General features: G+C 45.0%; 1 protein-coding gene across 1 annotated transcript in view; it reads left to right on the top strand.

Annotated features, from left to right (window-relative positions):
• Nucleotides 1–469: 469 nt before the first annotated feature.
• The window catches only part of LOC311236875 (myosin heavy chain, fast skeletal muscle-like), a gene marked incomplete at both ends in the record, with an annotated part of 72040 nt that continues 56773 nt past the window's right edge, over nt 470–15736 (top strand). The window contains 9 exons of the mRNA XM_084324664.1: nt 470–676; nt 767–910; nt 1008–1164; nt 1250–1277; nt 1374–1482; nt 1586–1678; nt 1766–1829; nt 1914–2012; nt 2143–2246. Of these exons, the coding sequence (XP_084180790.1) occupies nt 470–676; nt 767–910; nt 1008–1164; nt 1250–1277; nt 1374–1482; nt 1586–1678; nt 1766–1829; nt 1914–2012; nt 2143–2246 (1005 nt within the window). The remainder of the gene's footprint in view (nt 677–766; nt 911–1007; nt 1165–1249; nt 1278–1373; nt 1483–1585; nt 1679–1765; nt 1830–1913; nt 2013–2142; nt 2247–15736) is intronic.

The following is a 15736-nucleotide window of genomic DNA, read 5'->3' as shown; positions in this document are numbered from 1 at the left end:
TATTGCCATGAATCAGGGAAAACAGATTGTAATTATTGTATGATCATGTGAACAATGTCACTATTTATTATGTGCTCATTTGACCTAGTTTACTTGTGGTAATGATGATATGTAATGATCACTTCTAAGTTTACTTGTGGTAATGATGATATGTAATGATCACTTCTAAGTTTACTTGTGGTAATGATGATATGTAATGATCACTTCTAAGTTTACTTGTGGTAATGATGATATGTAATGATCACTTCTAAGTGGAACAGCCTCACCAGGAATAGGGGTTGGACATTTGTCTTGGCTAGAAATCCTACATGCAATACATCAGTATTCTGTTATTGTAACTTGTTACAATGTTTTCTTTTGCATTGTCCATGACAAATAAACGAATAAAAACATAGAAAATACATCAGCAGAAAATTATATCAATATATAATTATATACGTTTATTTTTGTGAACAGGAAAACCGCCACCATGAGTACGGACGCGGAGATGGCCGTTTACGGCAAGGCCGCCATTTATCTTCGTAAGCCAGAGGCAGAGAGGCTTGAAGCTCAGACCGCACCCTTTGATGCTAAGGCCGCTGCTTACGTGGCTGATAAGGAGGAGCTGTACCTCAAATGTACCATCCTGAGCAAAGACGGTGCCAAGGTCACTGTCAAAGTGCATGACACTCAGGAGGTAAAGTAGGCTGAAGTGTTTCATACAGAATTCAAAGCAATACAACTGGCAGATGAGTCGGTAAACTGACATTGTGTTTCTGTATTTCAGGAGAAAACCGTTAAGGAGGACGATGTTCACCCTATGAACCCTCCCAAGTATGACAAAATTGAGGACATGGCCATGATGACCCATCTCAATGAAGCCTCTGTGTTGTATAACCTCAAAGAGCGTTATGCCGCGTGGATGATCTACGTAAGATATTCTCAAATATGAGTAAAAGGTGCAATATTAAATAATTACCCTTAAGACAGCCTACTGTAAATATTCTTGAATGTCTATTCCCCTTCAGACCTACTCTGGGCTGTTCTGTGCCACGGTGAACCCCTACAAGTGGCTCCCAGTGTACGACGAGGTGGTTGTAAACGCCTACAGAGGCAAGAAGCGTATGGAGGCCCCACCCCACATCTTCTCTGTCTCTGACAACGCCTTTCAGTTCATGCTTACTGGTATGTGCTGGTCAAGAAAATCCTATGAATTATTATCTTTGGTTTGGTTAAACAGATAAGAAATATCTTGCTTTACCTTTCACAGATAGGGAGAACCAGTCTGTTCTTATCACGTAGGTTTCTCATTGTTCATCAAAAATATCAATATAATAATCAAAATAATTGAAATGAGTTTGTGAGTTCCTCTTAATTCAATCATCTATACACAGTGGAGAATCTGGTGCCGGAAAGACTGTGAACACCAAGCGTGTCATCCAGTACTTTGCCACGATCGCAGTGGCTCCTGGCGGAGAGAAGAAGAAAGAGTCAAAGATACAGGTAAAATACTGAGAGAATATACTGAAAATGGAAACCACAGAAATGTTAACAAAGAATGGAAATGTACTGATGTGATTGTTAAAATGTGACATTTTAATTATAGGGCTCACTGGAGGATCAGATCATTGCAGCCAATCCCTTGCTGGAGAGTTATGGTAACGCGAAGACTGTGAGGAATGACAACTCCTCTCGCTTTGTAAGTTGAATATTTAATTGTCTATCAAATATCACTTGGGCATTACTTGGTTACACAATAATAACACTGTTGTGTTCTTCTGAAAAGGGTAAATTCATCAGAATCCACTTCCTCCCATCTGGCAAACTGTCCAGTGCTGATATTGAAACATGTAAGTATAACATTCACATACAGTACAAATTAAACAAGTGACATTATTAGTAGGCTAGATATTTATTATGACCAAACCTCATAGATCTGCTGGAGAAGTCCAGAGTGACCTTCCAGCTTCCAGATGAGAGAGGCTACCACATCTTCTACCAGATGATGACCAACCACAAGCCTGAGCTGATTGGTGAGCTGAATAACTGATTAACCGATAACTGATATATAACTCATCTTAATTGTCAACAACAATGGTCCATAATCATTGGACGGAAGCAGATCCTGTCTAACTCGTTTGATTCTATGTGTTTCCACACCAGAAATGACGCTCATCACCAACAACCCCTATGACTTCCCCATGTGCAGTCAGGGTCAGATCACCGTGGCCAGCATCAATGACAACGAGGAGCTGGACGCCACTGATGTGAGTGATGTGGAGTCATCGATCTTTTTCCACAGATGTTCCAACTTATTATATTATTATTGATATGTTTAAATGTTATTTTAAGAATAATTACATTACATATGCACTTTCTCAAATTGCCATAAGATGGTAAATGATAGAGACACGTTACTTAAAGTGAACCTGAGCCGCCAGATGGTTTGTTACACAGAAGAACCATCTGGGAAGTAAGTAGTTAGCATGGATTTTCAAGATGGAAATCAAGTCAATACATTGCATTAAAGCAACAGCAATGATGGCTTATCCACTTATCAAAACATTTAAAATAAAAAAAACTAGTTAAGTTCAAGTTTCAAGTTTCTTTAATAGTTGTCATACAGAAGTACAGAATACTTTTATACAAAATGCTTCTTACTGTTATGCTCCAGAGACTGTGCAAGACAAGATAAGTATGAAATAAAATAACATAGTATAGCATGTAAATTAGAAGTAAAAAAAATGAGGTCACAGTGTTCAGTATAGACATATGTACAATGTTCGATGCAGAATAGACGTAACTGAGTTACCATATAATATATGTAACTGAGGGGTTACAAAACCCTGACTGTATTAAAGATTGTGATAGATTAAACCACTGCTAGTTATGTACTTTAATTACTGGCCAGACAGTACATCAAATATAGATGGTGAACACCCACAAGAATACGGCATTGACAAAGAAATAGTATTTGAGGGTAATTTATTATTATTAGGCAACGTTAGGTTACAGAATGAGAATTAGGGTCGCGCTTGTATGGCGAAGAATATACGTAAAGTCAGTCAAGAGCATGAGTCACTAAGAATAGCAGGAATCCTACGATGGGTCTAAGTTGACACCACCTGTCGTATAGTAGCAGCTATATAGGGCAACACTGGTACCGACTGAGACAATGGGTTCCCTCCGGGGTGTAAGGCCTGGAGGGTAGAGGAATGTTCGGGTACTCCATCTGATTCAATGAGGAATAAAGAGACTCCAGGTACAGGAGTCGGTCCTTGTAAACTCCCTTGAACAGCAGCAAAGTAATAATTGTAATCCAGATGCTCGACAGCATTGATGACAGCTAGCCAGCCCCGTCCACGAGGCAGGCCCGAGTTGTAATCCTCACGAGGTTGAATCCCAAACGATAGTGGAAATCAACGATGCTCTTCTCCGGGTACCACGTTCCAAATCAATATAATCCAACCAGGAATGGTTCTGCATCGCCGACGCCGATTCTCCTGTGTACATGTCCAACGGTTCTCCGCCTAGGACTCCTCGGGTGTGGGCGACGTATTTAGGCCACACAGCCTGGTTAAGTACACTAGCTAAAGACACGACGAACCACTGGGTAATGTTACACACGAAAGAACTGTGGCCGCACGATATACAATAAATGAACGACTATTTACTTCACATTAGATTAAGTCGAACTCAACGTTACTTCATTAAACTCTGACACTTTTACCATTCTATTCGCACGCGGTTCTCAATGCTCTGTTAGACGCAAGGTTGCTCACTTCACTGCACGTTGACTCGTGGTGAAGGTGGGTAAGGTACTGAACGTAACTGAATTGAACTAAGCGACTAAGCACGGTGTGCGCACCTTGCGCTGTATTTATACTTAAGTGAATATCTAGTCCCAACCTCAGTCCTTGTCTGGTATCACTACGCTGACTCCGGGCATGTTCCGACATGCTTGCAGTTGTCTTTGAACTTGCCGTTGGGGGCTTGCGCGCTGGCGCCTGGGGGCGCTGTCCAATAGGAGAGCGAATATTACTCTGGTCTGAACGCAGGTAAAGGGATATTCCGTGTATATATATAAATAATATACAAAGTATATCAAACAATAAAGGTATATTCTCAGTTTAATCTGGCCCTTCACAACAGCCGCCTCCTAATTAGTCCGCACCTAATTAGTGAAAGGAAGACAGATTAATAGTCCAATCAACTGCTCAATGTCTGTTGTGGGGAGTAGGGCAATCTACAAGTCAGTGGGTCATGATCGTCATCAGGGGGGTCAGGGAGCCTCGGCAACTCTATCAGCTTCGCCACGGGTCGGGTGTAACGGTGAGGCAGGTCGGCCATCCTGGGTATACTGGGCTGTGCTCGCCACTGGCGACAGTCTGGTCGAGTCCGCTGGAAGCGACGTACTGCTTCTCTTCCGTTCAGTATCCAATAGCGACGTCGGATCTCAGCGAAGACTCTCTCTGCCCCAGCGTGGTGCACATCCTCGTCGTATTTCTTTATGATGAGCTCGGTGACCTTGTGTCGGCTGTTGAGGACTATAGGAAACTTGACGTCATCCGTTAAGTCCGGGGCCCGTCTCAGACGACCACCCACCCTGATGAGGCCATGGGTGTCGCGCTCGGGGACCAAGTGGAGCAGTCTGCTGTCTGACGGGATTGGCATTGATGACAGCTAGCCAGCCCCGTCCACGAGGCAGGCCCGAGTTGTAATCCTCACGAGGTTGAATCCCAAACGATAGTGGAAATCAACGATGCTCTTCTCCGGGTACCACGTTCCAAATCAATATAATCCAACCAGGAATGGTTCTGCAATCGCCGACGCCGATTCTCCTGTGTACATGTCCAACGGTTCTCCGCCTAGGACTCCTCGGGTGTGGGTGACGTATTTAGGCCACACAGCCTGGTTAAGTACACTAGCTAAAGACACGACGAACCGCTGGGTAATGTTACACACGAAAGAACTGTGGCCGCACGATATACAATAAATGAACGACTATTTACTTCACATTAGATTAAGTCGAACTCAACGTTACTTCATTAAACTCTGACACTTTTACCATTCTATTCGCACGCGGTTCTCAATGCTCTGTTAGACGCAAGGTTGCTCACTTCACTGCACGTTGACTCGTGGTGAAGGTGGGTAAGGTACTGAACGTAACTGAATTGAACTAAGCGACTAAGCACGGTGTGCGCACCTTGCGCTGTATTTATACTTAAGTGAATATCTAGTCCCAACCTCAGTCCTTGTCTGGTATCACTACGCTGACTCCGGGCATGTTCCGACATGCCTGCAGTTGTCTTTGAATTTGCCATTGGGGGCTTGCGCGCTGGCACCTGGGGGCGCTGTCCAATAGGAGAGCGAATATTACTCTGGTCTGAACGCAGGTAAAGGGATATTCCGTGTATATATATAAATAATATACAAAGTATATCAAACAATAAAGGTATATTCTCAGTTTAATCTGGCCCTTCACAACAATATACAATACTATGCAGTGTACTAATATACAATACTATATAGTGCAAGGCAGAAATGGGATGAGGTGCAATTTATGTCCTTTGGAGTGGAAAGCAAGAGTTGACTTTACAGTTGAAAACCAAGTGCTAGCAGTGGAGGACGAGGATAAAACTGCTTCGACCCAATACTGCTGACACGGAAGGGAAAGATGGCTGAAGATATGGCGGAGGTCAAATAACTAAAGAAGGAGAGGACCACAGCAAAACGCCGCTTCACCAAACAAGCCAACCACATTGCCAGAGGAGCAGACACCATGCTGCGATCCGAGCTGATGGATGAGTTCAGCACACTCTCACTCTGTTATAGAGCCGTGCTTGAGGCAAATGATGAATTCAGGTTTGGGCTGGAGGCTGAAGTAAAACCTGAGGATGAAGGGCTTGACGAGAAGGAAGAGGACGACCTCAAACATACTTCAAAAGAAGCCGAAACAAAGATGGGAGAGATCAAAGACATTGTGCAGCTGATCCTGTGGTCCAAATATGGAAAACATGAGCTGGAAACAGCTATTGATGGAGCTGAGAAAGTAAGTGAAGCAGCAGGAACTGTGCCAGTGAGGACTGAATCCTTAGAGTGCTATGAACAGCACCTAACGCTCTCAGACGAGATGGGAGACAAGGCCATCTCTATAATGTCCACGTGGGAGAAATGGATACCTGACGAATCCAGAGATGAACTGAATGCGAGGCTCAAGAAGCTAGAAGACACCCTTCTCAGGCTGAAGATGAGGAAACCTCAGTTTACATCTGCACGCAGCCTGAGGAATGCTGAGCAAGGCACAGGAGTTGCACCACACCATCCGACGACACCGTTGGTGAGGATAAAGCCAACCACCCTACCTACCTTCTCTGGAAATAAGAGAGAATATCACAGATGGAGAAAAGATTGGGAAAGCCTGCAAAGGCAGGGAGAGCCATCCGGATCCCCTGAAGTTAAAAAGATCCAGCTCTTGGACAGCGTGGAGGAGAAAATCTCCAAAGAACTCAGACTTTCTACCTACACTACAGCCAGAGACATTTTCAGAGTCTTAGAGAACAGGCATGGAAATAAATCAAGCATCACTGTGGAAATCCTTGAAGAGCTCGACAGGATACCATATGTAAAAGGAAACCAGCCAAGAAAGGTCATCGACCTTATACAAACTGTGGAGAAGGCTCTGTCAGATCTCACTGAATTGGGCAACTCTGGGGCCATGAACAACGCACTTGTGATCAAATCAATTGAAAGCAAGTTACCTGACTTTATCAAGAGAGACTGGTTGATGTTCATGGTAGATCCCAGCAGCAATGTCACAGCAGAGAACCATTTTGACATGCTCTTGAAATATTTGAAGAACCAGGAAGACGTACTGGAGAGGCTTGATCAACTAAGAATTGTGGAGAAGACTGACAAGCCAGATCGCCCGGACAAAAAGAATGAAAGAAAGTTTGCCTCGACAAAGAACACAAAGAGACTAGAGCTTGACGTATGTGTTGTCTGTGGCGACAGTGGACATAACCACAAACTGTTCTTTTGCCGGAAGTTCAAGGGACTGAAGCTTTCGGAGAAGACGGCTGCCTTGAAGAAGCTGGGAGCATGCAGGAAATGTCTCGGATGCCATGACGGAACTGCATACTGCAGAGAGACATTCCTATGCAGAAATGCAGACTGTAAGAAGGGAGGAAATGCTGCAGACCACCACTATATCCTCTGCCCAAAAGGAGAATTCAAGCCTCGATGGGAAGAAGGAAGAGGTGGAAGAGACGGCAACAAAGGCAAACTCACAGAGGAACAAGAGTCGTTCTTGTCTGAACTCTCCTCTGAAATGGCAGATCGAGGCAGAAGGGCTTTTACTAACAAAACTACAGTGGCACTCAAAACCTCCGGCCAGTCTGAACTACTGCGAAGAAATGGTCTCGCCGAGCTTCCTGTCATCATGATGCTGATGAAAGTCACTGCAAACGCTGGTCAGAAAATTGGGACATTGATTGACCTAGCGTCAGATACAAACTACATCACCCATAAGGCTGCTGAAAGACTTGGGTTGAGAAGAGAGAAGATAACATTGATTGTGCATGGGGTTGGAGGAATGGCCATGAAGGTGGACACTCAGAGATACCTCCTCAAAGTTAGAGTGAAGACTCCTACAGGCACTGAAAGAGCCCACAAACTAGTCTGCTACGGCCTAGATGAAATCGCCAAGGTCCATCAAGTGATTCAACCAGAGAGGTTGCAAAGGTTTTTCCCGGAGGTCAAGCTTGAAGAGCTGGAAAGGCCAGAAGAGGTTGAACTACTCATAAGCCACCGAGAGGGAAGACTTGCTCCCCAAAGAGTAAAAGTAGTTGGAGACCTTGTCTTATGGGAGAGTCCACTGGGGAAGACGGTGGGCGGAGCACATCCTGATCTGCATGAAGAGGTGGACGTGGAAGCATATGAATCAAGAACTCACTTTGCTCGCTCCATGAGAACAGCAGCAGTCAAATATCAAGAGACATTCACAGTTGCCAGTAACCGTGAGTTCCTTGAGTGGTGGCACTGGGACAGCATCGGAGCTGCATGTGAACCAAAATGTGGAGGATGTCGCTGTGGAAACTGTCCACCAGGAGGAAAAGAAATGACCCTGGCAGAGGAGAGGGAGTATGAAATCATTAAAGGAGGCCTCACCTACAAAGAGGAGGATGCTCACACCCCATCTCCACACTGGGATGCAAAATATCCTTGGACCGTAGATCCTGTCTCTCTCCCCTACAACAAAAGTGCAGTCCAGGCCTGCTTCTTAAGGATGGAAAAACAACTGAGCAAAGAACCAGACTGGAAAGTCGCATACACAACCCAAATCCAGGAAATGGTCGAACGAGGAGCAGCCATAAAACTCACCGATGACATCATTGACAAGTGGACTGGACCAGTGTGGTATGTGAGCCACCTGGTGGCGCCAAACCCCCATTCAGTGACAACACCAGTTCGTATTGTCTGGAACAGCAGCCAGAAGTACAAAGGCGTGAGCATGAATGACATCCTTCTTAAGGGACCAGATGTACTCAACCCTATTAGAGCTGTACTGCTACGGTTCAGAGAAGGTGTGCATGCAGCTCTAGGAGACATAAAGAAGATGTACAACTCTGTGTGGCTGGAGCAGCGTGAGATGCATCTACACAGATTCCTCTGGAGAGACAGCCCAGAAGAGGAGATCAGTGAATATGCAATCACCAGAGTCAACATCGGGGACAAACCTGCTGGTTGCATCGCTCAGTTGGCTATGAGAGAAACGGCGAGCCTGCCCAGCTTTGTTCACTTGGAAGATGAACGCAGAGTCATTGAAGAGGACAGTTATGTGGACGACCTCTTGACCTCCCACAATAACCTGGATCAACTCGACAAAATCACTGCAAAAGTTGAAGAGATTTTGGGAGCTGGAGGCTTCTTCCTCAAACCATGGGTCCGGTCAGGGCAAAGTGGGAGGAAAGGAACAGAGAAGGAAGTCCTAAAAGAGGAACAAGGGAAAACCTTCATTCTCCCAAATCAAATGAGGGAAGAAGACAACAAAGCCCTAGGCATCGGCTACCAAGTGGACGAAGACAAGCTCTACATGTTGACCTCTGTTAACTTTTCCAAAAGAAAGAAGAAAATGAGAGTTGGCAAAGATCTCCTCAAAGAAGAGGTGAGAACCGAAACACCAAACCCACTGACTAGAAGGGCTCTCTTAAGCCAAGTAGCCGGGCTGTACAACCCAATTGGCCTAGTAGCACCGGTCAAGCAGAAGGGAGCAATTCTTGTCAGAAAGGCATTCCAAGAGGGAGGAGGTGGCAAGCTGACCCAAGAAACCTGGGACAAACCACTCTCGGAAAGCATCAGAGAAGAAGCCATACAGCTTTTTGAAGAATATGTACAGCTTGGTCAGGTGAAATTCTACAGAAGCCTCACACCAGCCGACTGGAAAGGAAACCCTTGGGGCATCACATTCTCTGATGGAAGTGACAAAACCTTTGGAGCTGTGATGTACTTAAGGTGGGAAACATGTCATGGCATTGAAGTTCGGTTAGTGGAATCAAAAGCCAAACTGACACCTCTGGATCAAAAGGGAGAAGCTGTAAAAGCTGAGATCTGTGGAGCAGTCTTCGCAGCCAGAATCAGGAAGTATGTGGAAAAGCATGCTCGAATGAAGATCGAGAAATGGTTCCATCTGCTGGACAGTCAGACGGTCCTTGGGGCAATCCAGAGAGACAGTTATGGGTACCAAAGCTTCTTTGCCAACAGAGTGGGTGAAATCCAAAAGACTGCACCAGTGCAGGACTGGTGGTGGATCCGTGGAGGTCTGAACATAGCTGACATCATTACAAGAGGATTCCACCTGGCAAAATGGACCAGATTTCCTGAAGTGGCCAGTGGAGGAGTGGCCCATTAAATCAGCTGGAGAGGTAGCTGCCCAGGCCAGGGAGAGCGTAAACAGACTCCAAAGGAAGGCATTTTCAGCTGCAATCACACAATCATGAGAGACCCATCGATGCAAGAACTCAAAGCAGGGAAGACTGCATAGAGTACATCACTCCAAACTCTCTGCTTTTAGGACGTGCCCATCCTAAAGGTGACCCTGGATACTTTCAGTTTGATGGCTACCCATACAAAAGACTTCAGAATATTCAGGCAGAAGTCAGCAAGTTCTGGAAGAAATGGAGCCAATTGGCCGGTCCTAATTTGTTCATAAGGAACAAATGGCACACCAAAGAGCGAAATGTTGCTGTTGGAGATGTGGTCTGGTTGGCTGACCAAAATGCCCTGAGAGGACAGTACAAGCTGGCTAGAGTAGTCAGTGTCAACGCTGACTGCAAAGGCATCGTAAGAGATGTGCTGGTGAGGACCTTTCCCAGCTATCCTGTCCCCATCACGAAAGCAAATGACAAAGGAAAGCCCACAAAATCAAATAGTGAAAAAACCAAAATCCCGGCCACAATTCTGCATCGAGATGTCAGACGGCTGGTCATTCTACTTCCTACTGAAGAACAACAGAGTCGTGAAGGACTTGAGTGACCTCTGTGGTTAAGAACCCAGGAGCTCAAGTGGGAGGTGTTGAGTTAAAACTCATGAGTGGAGCATGTCAAGACACCTCAGACAACTACCAACTACATCTCCCAGAGTGCATCAGCTGCAAGATGGCTGCCGTTGGCTGATTGAACAGCTGTTAAAGGCTGGTGGTGGAGACACTCACAGAACAAGCAAACAAAGCAAGCTGAAGGTGGTGGAGACACTCACAGAACAAACAAACAAAGCAAGCTGAAGGTCGACCCAAAAAGCTCTACCCCCAAAGACGCCAATGGTCGGTTATGTTCTACTTATTCTACTGTTTATTTATACTTCTGCTTAAATGTGGTTAAAATCAGGCTAATTCAATTGTGTGTTTAGTAGCTCCAACTGTTTCAGTCTACACATTCACTTGCTTGAGAGTTGGTTTTCATTTATGTTTAAAAGTATCTTTACAAGTTAAGACCAAGTTAGAAATGTTAAAATGATTTAAGAATTTGAAAGACTACTAAAAAGGTCGACAACTCATGTTTAAAGGTTTAAAATGCCTTGTTCAATCAGAGCTGATCTACAAGCTTAAAGTTTAGCTATATTTCTTCACTTATTCAATTTAAAATACCAAATGTTTACTTGACTTGAATCAAATGTTTACTAACTTGAATCATTTATTAAAGGTTACAATTCAGAAATGATTCATTGAAAATTACTTTAATAATTGGGTTAAAATGTCGAGTTAATTTAAGACTGTGTTAAAATGTCGACTTTATAAGGTAATTTAATACTTTACATTTTGGCATTCATTGTGTAAACACTATCGTTAAAAGACGTTTGATTATTTAAAATATATATTTAATGTTTAAAATCAACCATGTTTAAAAAAGAACTTATTGGTTTGAAAAGATGGTTATTGTTGTTTATTGTTTATGTTTATTGCATTGTTAAAACCTTTTTCTTTGTTTTCGAAGGTTTTCAACCTATATGAAGAACCAACCAGTCAAGAATCAACTGCAACTAAAACTGTTGAAAAGTTGAAAATAAAAATTGACTTGGAGTTGGAACTTGGAGTTGTTTCCTTATGTCCTTTGGAGTGGAAAGCAAGAGTTGACTTTACAACAATTTACAGTAGGTGTACGAGTTGTAGTGCAAATCCTTTATCAATAAATATAAAGTGTGTTTGTGTGATCTAAAGTGTGGAGAGTGGGTGCTGCAGTGTGTTGTTTGTTTAAGTGAGTGTGTGTGTGTGGATGTGTGTGCTGTGTGCATTTGATGGTTGTTGCATAGTGTTTATTGTTCGTTTAGCAGCCTGATGGCCTGGGGATAGAAGCTTCTTCTGAGTCTTTCTGTGCTCGCCTTAAGACTCCGGTATCGCTTGCCTGACCGCAGCAGTTCAAAGAGGCAGTTGTTCGGGTGGCTCGAGTCCTTAATAATTCTCTTAGCCTTCCCCCTGCAGCGCTTGTTGTAAATGTTCTGGAGGGTGGGAAGCCCCCCTCCAATTATGCGTTCGGCTGAACGTGTCACTCTTTGTAGTCTGCTACGGTCTTGTGCAGTGCTATTCCCAAACCAGGAGGTGATGTTGCCAGTCAGGATGCTCTCTATTGTACATGAGTAGAAGTTCCTAAGGATCTTCTGACTGACTTGGAACTTCCTTAGGCGCCTGAGGAAGTAGAGGCGTTGTCGTGCCTTCTTCACAACACTGTCAATGTGTGTGGTCCATGTCAAATCCTCGGATATGTGGGCTCCGAGGTACTTGAAACTGTTCACTCTCTCAACCGGTGCCCCGTCGATGCTGAGGGGGCTGTAGTCCTTGACCCCCGACCTCCTGAAGTCCACAATCATCTCTTTTGTTTTGCTGACGTTCAGGGAGAGGCAGTTCTCCTGACACCACTGTGACAGATTCTCTACCTCTTCCAGGTAGGCCCTCTCGTCGTTGGCAGAGATCAGGCCCACCACTACTGTGTCATCAGCAAATTTGATGATTGTGTTGTTGTTCCGCTGTGCTACGCAGTCATGTGTGTAGAGGGAGTAGAGGAGGGGGCTCAGAACACAGCCCTGGGGGGCCCCTATGTTGAGCGTGATGGATGAGGAGGTGCAGTTGCCTGCTCTTACCACCTGGGGTCTGCCCGTCAGGAAGTCCAAGACCCACTGGCAGAGGTCATAGTTCAAGCCCAGGTCCCTGAGCTTGGCTATTAGTTTGGAGGGGACTATGGTATTGAATGCTGAGCTGTAGTCGATGAACAGCATTCTCACATAGTTCCCCTGCCTCTTGTCCAGGTGTGATGCTGCTGTGTGCAGCACATGGGCTATGGCGTCCTCCGTGGACCTGTTGGGGCGATATGCAAATTGCAGGGGGTCCAGGTTGATGGGGAGGGAGGAACAGATGTAGCCCTTCACTAGCTTCTCAAAGCACTTCATGGCTATGGAGGTGAGGGCTACAGGGCGGTAGTCGTTGAGGCAAGCGGGCGTAGATTTTTTGGGTACAGGGATGATGGTGGACTTCTTCAGACAGGTGGGGATGACAGCCTGTTCCAAGGACAGGTTGAAGATGTCAGTGAATACCGGGGCCAGTTGGTCGGCACAGACTTTTAGGACGCGGCCGGGGATGCCGTCCGGTCCTGCTGCCTTCCTGATATTCACTTTTTTAAAGTTCCGTCTCACCTCATGCTCTGTTACCCTGAACACTGAGTCTCCATCAGCAGACCCCCCCCCCCCATTGCCATGGTTTGTAGGCTGGTGTTGTTATTCACAGCCTCAAACCTCGCATAGAAGGAATTGAGATCATTTGCTAAGGAGATGTCACTGTTCAGTTTGAGGGAGGTGCCTTTGTAGTTGGCCTGTATTATACCTGTATGCCGTGACAAATAAAACTCTTGTATCTCTTGTATCTTGTAGCTTATATTTAGAAGGCCTTAATTTCCACACCACAATTCTAATTGACAAGAAACATTGCTGACATATCCAGCTTTCCTTGCTCTACAAGTGTGCCTTTTAATCCCCTAGTCCAGTGGTTCTCAAACTGTGGTACGCGTACCACTAGTGGTACTTGGTGGTACTGCTGGTGGTACTTGAAAACATTTCCAAAAAAGCTAAAAAAAAAAAAAAAATTTTTTTTTTTTTTTTTTTTGTGTGCAGTCAGGCCACTGAACTTAGAAGCAGGCCAGGCCAGTGTTTCTGGTTGCGGCGGCGCGATAGTTAGATAATCTAAGTGGGGAACAACCAGGAGATCACTGTGACAGAGAGTAATGCAGTCTAAACGGTCATAAATCTTTAATTAAACTTCAGCCCTGATCATAACCATTTATTTTTAGATTTCTTGTAAATAAAATGAAATACTCCCACTTTTCTGAAAAGAGTTGGTGTTAAATCTGACATTACAAAAAATCCATCAAAATATGTGTTGCTGCTAATCATTGAAACATGCCTAGCCTGTAATAATCTCCCCCAGAAAAATGTACTTTGCATTTGATATATTGAAAATATTTTACTTTTTGTGTGTTGCTGCAATGCATTTGGGATACGGCGCGGGTTATGTGTGAGCTGTTTTTGTCACTGGCAGTTAGCTTCTCCGTGCAAATCGGGATGTAATGATCTGGTTGTTGTGTGAGAAACATCATGGTGTTTATATGTACCGTGTACTCACAACTAAGGTAACTAACCTATGAAGCTATGCTTGGTGACAAGTGAGTAAAAGAATGTTCTTTTCTCAGCCTGTGATGACAATGAACAGTGTGTTCACATATTAACAGGTTTTCCTGTTTTAACTGGCCGTATTGAGGGTAAAATAAGAGGATTGTGTTTTTCCCCCCGGTTCCCTGGGGACTTTTTCATCCTCCTATCAGACATGTTTGTGCACTAATTGTGTCTTTTGTGTGGTAGGGATGCGATGTAACTCTTAGCTTGATTGCTGAGGTTGTGCTAAAACTGCTGGAGAAACTTTATTTTCCTAAAAGAAAAGATGGTTGGTCGCTGTCGTGTGTGCTTAGCAAGGCCTGTGGCCGATACTAATCGAGAATGATGTATTCTCTCATTGTGAAAAACGGCGTTCCTCTGTTGAGTGTTTTGCCATTTTTTGTAGGTGATGATGGGTTGTGTGTGTCATGTGACCTACAACTGGGTTGGACTGGCCACAGAAGCACATGTGTATGTTGGACCGGGGCTCTTAGAGCCCTCTCTATTCTGTGTTTTTTTTTTCCTTAGTAAAAATCAGATAGCAGGTTAGCTCATGCGCTGTGTGGAGCTGTCAGACGCTTCATAGAGTTGACTATGACTGTGTCATATTCTCTTTTTGCCATTACATCGTATCATGGGTGTGGGGTCGTAAAGGGGTGAACTGGTAACCTTTCCTCTCCCCCTTGTTTCTGTCGGTCAGGGGTACACCCCCTGTCCTTCAAGGTTCCCATCACGTGGCGGTTCGGCACGTTACGGGGGGGGGGGGGGGGGAGGGAGTTTCCTGGTCCCACGGCCTGGTATATTGGGCGTGTGCACCGCAGGAATTCCCCCGCCATAGAGTACGTCACCGTGCGCGTCTCTGTTGGTAGGACTTCCGTGTGCTGTTCAGGTCCATGTGATGGATCTGTTTCAGGGGGGTGGTCAGGGCTCCTCCTCACCAAGCGCCTATTCGGGCCTTCTGTGAGTTCGGACTCCTTCTTCCATGTGAGGGAGCCTCCATTAGAGTACAGAGCCTTCCTCCTCAGATTGTCAAAGTGAGTGGACCCTCTAGAAGGGTCCTATTCTATTGTATATGTATTCGATTCAATTCGATTATTGAGTGTGTATGGGTTCAGTGCCTCTTCCCCGGAGAGCCCTAAAACCAGTTTTTTACATGGCTCAAGGTGCAATATATTCTTTTCAATCTGTACAGCTCGCGTGGGAAGTCTCTCTGGGGATCCCCGTCTCCTTCCTATGGGAGGGTGGTGGGATGTAAAAATGTGAAACATTTTTACCCCGGCTGTATAGACTGGGATACATACTGTTGATGCTTCCTTCTTTTCTATTCCAGAAGTGTTGGAGTTAGGGAGTGTCACACCCCTCTTGTCGTTTCCCTGGGCGCCTTGGGGATTCAATGACAGGTCTAAATAGCCTGTTCATTGATGGGGGTGTGTCCCGACGCACGTATAGTGCTAGCTCGCTGTAAACAGGCGATTGACTGGCACGCCTTGGTTGCTTGTGGTTGAAACAGCGTTTTTATAAAGCAACTGAGATGGGGGTTTTTCCTCTTCCGACGACCAAATCCCAC

This window comes from Notolepis coatsorum (genome assembly GCF_963971535.1).
Source record: "Notolepis coatsorum genome assembly, chromosome: 11".
In the NCBI taxonomy this organism is placed as follows: Eukaryota; Metazoa; Chordata; class Actinopteri; order Aulopiformes; family Paralepididae; genus Notolepis; species Notolepis coatsorum.
This window is presented reverse-complemented; position numbering and strand designations above follow the sequence as displayed.